This window comes from Porites lutea, chromosome 5, assembly GCF_958299795.1.
Source record: "Porites lutea chromosome 5, jaPorLute2.1, whole genome shotgun sequence".
NCBI lineage: Eukaryota > Metazoa > Cnidaria > Anthozoa > Scleractinia > Poritidae > Porites > Porites lutea.
Genome location: NC_133205.1, coordinates 34,195,747 through 34,205,952, shown reverse-complemented (window position 1 = coordinate 34,205,952; position 10,206 = coordinate 34,195,747). Strand labels below are relative to the sequence as shown.

General features: G+C 38.8%; 1 protein-coding gene across 1 annotated transcript; it reads left to right on the top strand.

The window, feature by feature from the left end:
- On the top strand, nucleotides 1-10,206 carry LOC140938278 (carbohydrate sulfotransferase 11-like). Its single transcript, XM_073387782.1, has 3 exons — nucleotides 1-183; nucleotides 4,935-5,249; nucleotides 9,388-10,206. Exons 1-3 carry the CDS (start codon nucleotides 1-3, stop codon nucleotides 10,204-10,206), a joined length of 1,317 nt encoding a protein of 438 aa, XP_073243883.1.

Here is a 10,206-nt window from a genome sequence, read left to right as displayed (position 1 = left end):
ATGAAAGTAGTGTTTGACGAAGCACTAGCTCTTGTTACGGAGGGCATGCCAGAAGAAGCACCTTATATCCTAGGGCAAACAGGAATGGATCGGGCTGTGACCTTTCCTCCGTTTCATACCCACAATACTGCAAGTCAACTTCTTAAAAACTATGCCCCGATACCCAAGGAGAAGATCAGCTGGGTAAGGCCTTGAAGAAGACTTGTTGAAATGTTTAATTACGATTTCCCAGGGCCTCTATCCGATCTCATGCACGATCTCAAAAAGCCAGTATCTATAGCTAATACATATCTACGAGGAAAGTAATTCCGCTTTTTAAATTAGAGGTCTTGGTCGGAATAGTGTTAACGGGCAGGTATAACATTGGCCTGAAATTTAGCCTGCTTAGCAGGCGCTTGTTGCTGGTTTTCATATGACGTCACTGAAATTTAAACTACAAAACTATCGATCGTACCGAAATTTTACTTTCACGATGTATCAGAGCAGCTGCAAACTAATTTTCATACAAATTTTCGCTTCAAAAGGGCTCGTGGTTTTGTGAAAGAGTACGCTTGAATTTCTAAGCTTTTGCGTGACGTGGCATTTACACGACGGCCTATAGGTTAAAAGAATGACCATGTAGGTTAAAAGAATGACGTATTTCAGGGAATTTTCCTATCTAAACAGTTCATGTATTAGAAAAAGTATTACTTTAATGTTTATGAGTTCTTCGAAGAATAAATTCACGCTTTTGTAGCAAAACTCGGTAACAGATGTTTCCGTTGGTTTCCATCCGCCATATTGGAGATCATCCGGATGAGCACCAGCATGGCGTCTCCATACAAATCTCTCTAAATTTGGGTAAAACGTTTCTCCGAATCTCGCATACGAAATATTCCTCTGACCTGAACCTTGGCGAGGGTCTTTGCATGTTTACTTCCTTTCATTTCCCAGATTCTGGACTTTATCTATTGAAAGGTTTTGATTTTTATTTTGATCTATTTTGAATGGCGTGACACTGAAAGACAGCAATAAATAATATGGGCGAAAGAAAGAACGGGTCGAAACGGGACTCTCAGCGGGGAACACGCTCCCTCTCACGTCTCGCGCCATTTTCTTTCTTGCACCCATGTTACTTACAAGTGTTTGCTACGCTAGGCTCAGTCTCCAGGCACGAGCGAGTCAATTTCAGGTAGCTTGCGTAGCAGGAGCCTTTGTCTCCAGCCGTGGGTGTTTCGATGCGCCCACGGTACTCCCCAGCCGGCTGGAGACTAAGGCTCCTGCTACGCAAGCTACCTGAAATTGACTCGCTCGTGCATGGGGCCTTTTAACATACTAAGCCACATGGGAATAAGGGAAAACATTCAATGAAGTAGACAGATACTCTGAATATTTTATCTAGAGGTGAAGCAGATAAACCTTCAAAACTCTACAATGTAATCTAGAGAAAAAAACCACCTAATAAAATCGTCTGATATACCTAACTGCAAAAACACTATTCTTTTTAGTCTGTTCGTTTTGGCAACGGTCAACGTGATATCTTCGGCTGTTTTTCAGACTAAGACAATGACTAACACTACACTACGTCGCGTTAATTTCTAATGCTTTAATTTCAAGGAGCATTAATTTCCTGTAATAAGGTAACTTTGCACGTGCATCATGCGTTTTGTACAATTCTTAGTTGTCATTGCTCGACGGCGACATGAAATGTCTTGATCACGGGCCTGTTTTATGGAGTAGGCGAACACAATACAAAAATGTTCCTTTTCTTTCTTAACTCAGATACGGTTCTTTTCGATTCAACGTCAGAAATGTCGCTTTTGGCAAATTAAATGAAGTTGAGCAAGATCAATGAAGTTTGAAAAAGTGCGAGTTCACGTTTTCTGTTTGTTGTCATCCAGATTTTGCTACCATGGTAACGTGAAGTAACGGCTTCTCCTTTCTGCTGGGGAGTCTTCACGCTTAACGTGATTATAAATCTACTCGTAGTGACGTTCTTTTGTTGTCACAGTGTCAAGGGTATATCCTTTGCGTGGGCGCAATCTCGTGCCCAGAGCCCACCCTAGAGCTCCCCAGAGAGCTTGCTCGCAGGCTAGATGTAACGTTGCAGTTGTGTTTATTTAACCTTCCGAGACAAATTTTACTACCGTCCCCGACCCGCTAGAATTGCAAATTTTGCTCCAAGACCAAACTGCAACGGAGATTCTTTTCCAGTCCTATGCTGCGACTACCACGATAGATTGCATGACCTGATTGGCTTGCATATCACATTACGTCAGAGGACATGTTCACAAGATAGGACATAACTACAACGTTACAGCTAGATACGTACATCCCATCCGGGAAAATCGTTAGATGATGATGATGATACCTTTATTTGTGTCAATCCGTAATAGTGGAGAATAGCCACTAAGGGGGTAGACTAAAAAAAACTTTAAAAGAATGAATAAATAAATTAGTTAATTAAAAAAAGAAAAAACAGAATGTTTATGGAATGGAAGCTTCTTTCACGTTACAAGGAACAGAGCTCCATACCTTTGGGTCCATATACATGAGCGAGTGCTTTCCAAAGGAGACTGTGTTAAATCTTGGTATAGCGACTCTCCTCTTTGCAGATGCTCCTACTGGGTATCCAAAAAATAGAAAGCGCGCGGGGGACGCTCTCTGTTTCTTTCTCCCCAGTCTCCCCACAACAGAAAGAGGCCTCTGCAGCGGAGAGGTATAGCGAAGTCATGATTGCGCAATTTATACTTAATTGCTGCAGGCTTATCAAATAGAATGCTAATGTAAGTAGGTCATCTGCACGAATCAATGATTACTCCTGAAGCCTGAACTCCTGTGATTATTAATAGTCAATGCCCTTCAATTAAATGAATTAAGCGCTCTACCAAACACGTTCTACCCAGAATACAAGTAGGTCATCTGCATGCATATTTAATAATATTCATACATGTTACGAGCCAGAAGTCGTGTCACAGAAACAAAAAGATGCCTCTTTCTTTCAATCCTTACACGGCTGTCCTACGCATTCGAAAGGTGGAAATACCTGGAGTAATTTTGCTTCTGACGATAACGGTTTATTTGATAACTTTATTGCTGACGAATGAGTGGAACCCAGGTGAAGTATGGTTTGTACATGTTAAAATACATGTATTTATTTAGTAACTTAATCTGAGAAAAGGCTCTTTCAGCGCAAAGCAACCTCTTCACATAAGAAATAGTACATAAAAATAATCAAAATGACTCTGATTATTGGTAAATGCTGATGATGAGCAGTCTAAATTTAAAAAGTGAGTAAAGCATATTTTTCGTCAGATTGAATATACAGAAAAGAACACTTAGAACCAGGGGCAACCAACGACGGTTTCCTCCTAAACAAGAGCATTGAAACACTTTTTAGACTATCCAGAGTACTTTTAGATCTCAACAAATGCATTCTAAGCGGCGCTATAAAATTCAGTGAATTTGTTCGGTGATCTTTTCCAAACTACAAAGTCTTCAGTATTATTTTCCCGAAAATTTTAGATGCAATCTGTAGTTTTACGAAAGCGAGCATTTTCTGATTCCTCTCTCCATCGCCAAGCTCTAGAAAATTCTAGGCAATTTTTGCTTCTCCAAACAGATATTTTACAGAAAACAATCGTTGGGTGCCTCCTATAGAGCCATGTATTTCAATCATCATGATAAGGGAAAAACAACATAAAACTTTGGTTTATATTTTCCGTGTGCGTTTTAAGGGATTTCAGAAACCCTTCCAACGCAAAAAAATCCTCCTTGCATTTGAAATTCAGAAGAGGATATCAATTAAAAGCTTTCCATATTGTTCTCCATATTGTAATGACTCTCCATCACTGAGCAACACGGCTAATCGTTTTCATATCTGTCATGTTCAACACCACTTCGTGAAAAATTGGTAATGTACACAAAATAAATTTATAACAAAAAAGTCTCAAGTTAACACATTTATTAGACAATTGATTGCATGGACGGATTTTCTTATTTTTTTTCCGGTAATCTTTTATTACACTTGACGTGCAATTCACCTTAGTCAAGGCAACCAAACCTGCCGTAGAATATGCTGAAAAACGAGACAAAGGCAACATGGTGAGTTATTTACGGAATTATATTAATATCATTAATATCACAACTGAATGAAAATACGCACAACCGGTAGACTGTACAAGCCGAGTTTCCGCTGATCAATAGTATAGTACCCGATAACTGTTAAATAATAAACTGTTAAATAATAAACTGAGCAAAACTGATCGAAATTTGAGACAGCTTACCATGGTTGATTACGGATCATATACATCGATTTTACACGACGGATTACCGATTGATGATTTGCTGGCTGATCGATTTTAAGTATCTGGTAGAAAATTAGCACAATATAGTAATATTTTAATTGATCGATAACTGGTCGGTAAACCCGATCCGCAAAACTGATTGATTGGAGTTCATGGTAAACTATTAATAGATTGTTCTTAATAATGAGGACGAAAAAGCAATAATGAAAGGATCATGAGTCCTTCTTTCTGATTTTCAGCGCTTATATCCATGATTCAGAACAGAAAAAGATTAAAAATTTATAACCAATGAAAAAAATAATTTCGAAACAAACGGTGCGCCATACCCACTTATCCCTCCCCTAAGCCAACATTAACACTTACTTCTCACTTAGGGCAAAATGCTGGCTTAGGGGAGGGGTAGGTGGGCAGTTTCCCAATCCGACTTTGTTTGTTTGTTTTGTTTGCCCTGTTCAGCCTGTTTGTGTAAAAAAATGCCCTTTATTTGAGTGTCAATGTTGTATTTAAAGTACTATATAATTAGGGACACTACTTGACCGCCAGTTTACACGGTTTAAGCCCCCCTACCGACTAAGCTAATCCTGATTGTCCTGATTTCTAATCACACCTTCTAGCTAAAGCTCTCACGTTTGTCAATCCACTTTTCAGATAGAGAAGGATGGTCACCTTTTCGAGCGGATTAAACAGAGACAAACTGTGCGACAGCAGCGACTTAGAGACTACTGTAAGAAGCACGCTTCAAGCAGAAATCGGAGCGATCGATACGATCATCCTATAATTGTTAACGATGAGTGCAAAGTAATCTTCTGCTATATTCCCAAGGTTGCCTGCAGTCAATGGAAACGTGTCTTTCTTGCTCTTGATAACCGCACCGATGTGGATGATGTGCATGATAACAAACATTATAAATTTCTTTTATATGATTATTCGGACGAGGAGATACCCAAGGAGAAGATCAGCTGGGTAAGGCCTTGAAGAAGACTTGTTGAAATGTTTAATTACGATTTTCCAGGGCCTCTAGCCGATCTCATGCACGATTGAAAAGCCAGTATCTATAGCAAATACATATCTACGAGGAAAGTAATTCCGATTTTTAAATTAGAGGTCTTGGTCGGAATAGTGTTAACGGGCAGGTATTACATTGGCCTGAAATTTAGCCTGCTTAGCCGGCGCTTATAAATGATATAGGCGCGAGAAAGAAAGGGGTTCTCAAAGGGGAACACGCTCCCTCTTACGTCGCGCGCCCTTTTCTTTTTTGCGCCTATGTTAGTTACAAGCGTCTGCTACGCAAAGCTCAGTCTCCAGCCTTGGGTGTTTCCATGCGCCCGCCGATCTCAACCCGGCTGGAGACTGGGGCTCCTGCTACGCAAGCTACCTGAAATTGACTCGCTCGTGCATGGGACCTTTTGACATACTAAGCCATATGGGAATAAGGGAGAACATTTAATGAAGTAGAGCGATACTCTAAATAGTTTATTTAGAGGTGAAGCGGATAAACCTTTAAGAATGACTACAAATAATCTTGCTGAAACTCTACAATGTAATGTGGAAAAAAAAAATCACCTAATAAAATCGTCTGATATACATTACTGTAAAAAACTACGTCGCGTTAATTTGTCTTAATTTTATGGAGCGTTAATTTCCTCTAATAAGGTAACTTTGCACGTGCATCACGCCTATCGTACAATTCTTAGCTGTCATTTCTCGACGGCGACGTGAAATATCCTGATCACGTTTACGGTTTGTTGTCATCCGGATTTACCGGTAACGTAAACGTTATGGTAACGTGACGTAACGGCTTCTCCTTTCTACTGGGGAGTCTTCACGCTTAACATGAGTATAAATCTACACGTAGTGACGTTTTCTTGTGGTCACCGTGTCACGGGTGTATCCTTTGCATGGACACAATCTCTTGCCCAGAACCCACCAAAGAGCTCCCCAGAGAGCTTGAGTAGTAGGGGAGGCACCGGTTACTCCGGTTCTTTGTGGATTTAACTAGCTTGCTCTCAGGCTAGATACGTACATCCCATCTGGGAAATCGTCAGATGATGATGATGATGATGATGATACCTTTATTTAAGTGTCAATTTGTAATAGCGGTGAGGAGCCACTAAGTTAGCCTGAATTTCATCCGATTGCTTCCAGTCGTTTTCTCCTCTCAGCAACGTCTGAATCGACCGGCCGTTAATGCAGTCCAGTGACGTCATCACTACCCGAAAACCGGGTAGTGATTTTGATCGGTTGATCGTCTAAACATTCGCATAATTATGCATAATTTTGAGACATTTTAGCGGGATTGTCGCTTCATATTCAGCGTATCAAATCCCACGACATGCTTCCGTGGAGTTCAAACATTTCAATAATGTATAGCCTTTTAAACAGCAAAATTGCCCTCATCTTCGAAACTGAAATGCTAAATTGAACTGCGAATGAAGAATCATTGCGGAGTGTCGGTAGGGTTTTTCCTTTTTGGTTTCGGCAGTGATTTTGTTCATGCGAAGTTTCTGAGACCAATGTCGTTGTGTTGTGGTCAAGTGTAATGATTCTGTTAGCTTTTCTTTCTTGTTTCCTTGTTTTCTTTTATCTTCTGTCGGTAACGGTTTATTTGATAACTTTATTGCTGACGAATGAGTGGAACCCAGGTGAAGTATGGTTTGTACGTGTTAAAATACATGTATTTATTTAATAACTAAATCTGAGAAAAGGCTCCTTCAGCGCAAAGCAACCTCTACACATAAGAAATAGTACATAAAAATAATAAAAATGACTGATTATTGGAAAATGCTGATGACGAGCAGTCTAAAATTAAAAAGTTAGTAAAGCATATCGGGAGCACCCAACGAGAATATATTTCAAAACCACCACTGTTGAACGTACTTTAGTATTTAAACGGTAGATGTAGACATATTTTTATCCCCTTAAAATTTTTCATCTGTCCGGATTTCCTAGCTGAACGAAAGTCTACTGATGCGAAACTTATAGGAATCAAACCTTACCTTTTAGAAAATTTCAGCCAGAAAAATGGCTCCCGAAAATTGTAGGTGAGCTTTTTAGGGTAAAAATCCGTTAAAAATGGGCTATTATACCATTTTTTAGCTGTTCGAGAATCCTAGGAGCGAGAGGCAGGCAAGCAAGAAATTTTACAACAACTGCTCCGAAAATTCTAGATTTCAAATCGTCTTCCGACCAGATATTTTCCGAAAATTGACGTTGGGTGCCCCTGGCATATTTTTCGTCAGATTGAATATACAGAAAAGAACACTTAGAACTTAAGGGGCACCCAACAACGGTCTCCTCCTAAATGCATTGAAAACACTTTTTAGACTATCCCGAGTACTTTTAGAAGCTTTTAGATCTCTAGAAATGCCGGTTCTAAGCGGCGCTATGAAATATGAATCTGTTCGGTGATCTTTTCCAAACTATAAGGTCTTCGTTATTACTTTCCCTAAAATTTTAGGTGCAATTTAAAGTTCTACGAAAGCGAGAATTTTTCTGATTCCTCTTTCCATCGCATTTTTCAATACGAATTTTTTCTTCTGAAAGTAGCTTAACCTGGGGAGTCAAAAATGCGAAAAATTAAACTTCAGAACATGGGAGGAAATTTATTAGATTAGCTTCGAAAATCAGTTTTACATGAATGGAACGCCGTCATCTAGAAATTTTTAGCCTTTCTCAAGCTATATAATAGGGAATTTCTGCTTCTCCGAACAGATATTTCACAGAGAACAATCGTTGGGTGCCCTTGCAGAACCATTTATATATTACTTCAATCATCATGATAAAGGAATAACAACAGAAAACTTTGACCTATATTTTCTGCGTGCGTTTTAAGGGATATAAAAATCCCTTACAACGCAAAAAAAAAATCCTCCCAACATTTGAAAAAGAGCAAATAGCTTGAGAAGCATACCTTGTGAAAAACTATGATTTTAAGTTTTGACGTGGAGAAGAGGAGAATTAAAAGGCTTTGTCTCCATATTGCAATGACTCTCCGTCATACACGTTTTCATATCTGTCATGTTTAACACACGTTCATGAAAAATTGTTAATGTACACAAAATAAATTTATAAAAACATGTCTCAAGTTAACACATTTATTGGACAACTGATTTCATGTATTTTATGTTTTTTTTTTTTTCGGTAATCTTTTGTCACACTTGACGTGCAACTGACCTTAGTCAAGACAACCAAACCTGCCGTAGAATATGCTGAAAAACAAAACAAGGTAAGTTGGGATCTCAAAGGCAACCTGGTGAGTTATTTACAGAATTATACTAAAATCATTACGGTGAGTTATAATTAGTCATTGGTTAGCTACCAAATCATGAAATTTTAATATTTGGCATTCAGAATATTGAAATTTCGAGTTTTTACGTACAGCATATTGTCGGAAATTTTAAGATTTGACATTCTAAAACGGGTTCTGCATTACAAATCTTGAAATGTCTCAAGACTTTGAATACCTTATACTACTACATGAGAAATTTCTGCAATTTGATTGGCTTAGAGCAGTGGTATTTCAGCTTAATTTGAAATACCTACATGTGAAAATTACAAAACCTTTGCTGGTAGTAGTATAAACAAATAATAGCATGATTTGTACGTAATATTTGCCATAAATACCACTAGTGATATTTCAAAATTGGCTCAAATTTCACTCACCTAACGGCTCGTGAAATTACGTATAACAATTTCGAAATATCACTCGTGATATTTATACCAAATATCACTACAAGTCATGCTATTACCTATACTAATACCGTAAAATACCGAAAATAAGCCCCTCCCTGTATAAGCCCCTCCTGAACTCGTAACGCGAAAAACTGTCCGATAAATCGCCCCTCTAAATACAAGCCCCGGGGGCTTGTACTTGGAAATTGCCATTAAATTCAAAACAAAGAAAGGAAAAACTGTATATTAGTACACATAAATTGTTGCATTTGCCAAAGAACTATTACGTGTGCCAAATGATTGCAATCAAAAAGTGTCCCATTATATTGCTGTACTTTATGAAAAATTCGACCGATTTTCGTAAAACAGTGGAAACCGGTATGGATCTGCGACTGTTAATTCTCTCTTCTTTTTCAATCCACTGTAACAGATCTCTGAGGACCAGGAGCGAATTGAACAGAGACAAATTAAACGACAGAAAAATCTCAGAGACTACTGTGGAAGACACGTTGGAAACAGCAAACAAGGCGAGACTATGTCCAGAGAACTACTGGGTCATTTAATCGTTAACGACAAGTATAAAGTTATCTACTGCTATATTCCCAAGGTTGCCTGTTCTCAATGGAAGCGTGCCTTTCTTGCGCTTGAAAACCGAACCAACGTGACAGATGTACACTCTGAGAGTAATTTTAAGTTTCTTCAAAAGTATTCCAACGAGGGTGTTAAAATGAGGCTTCAATCCTACTATAAGTTTCTCTTTGTTCGAGAGCCTTTCGAGAGGCTTTTGTCAGCGTATGAAAACAAGTTTGTAAAACGGCAATGGCCATGGCATAAGATTTTGAAGTTCGAGGGGGACATTTATAAAAAATTTAGTCAAGTTGATCCTAGCGCCGGACGGATTTTGACATTCAAGAGGTTTGTTTATTTTTTGAACGATTTTGGATTTAATCTAAACGAGCATTGGGCACCGTGCGGACGACTTTGTTTCCCATGTGACATAGAATACGATATTATCGGCCATTTTAAGGACATGCTGGAAGAAGCTGCTTACGTCCTGAAAAAAACTGGAATGGATAAAGAGGTTACTTTCCCTGAGTTTGTTACCCACAATACAACAGGTAAACTGCTCCAAAAATATGCACCAGTTAGCAGAGAGAAGATTGTAGAGCTAGGACATACATTTAAAGAAGACTTTGAAATGTTTAATTATGATTTCCCAGGGCCTCTTTCTAGCCTTTTGGAAGATTAA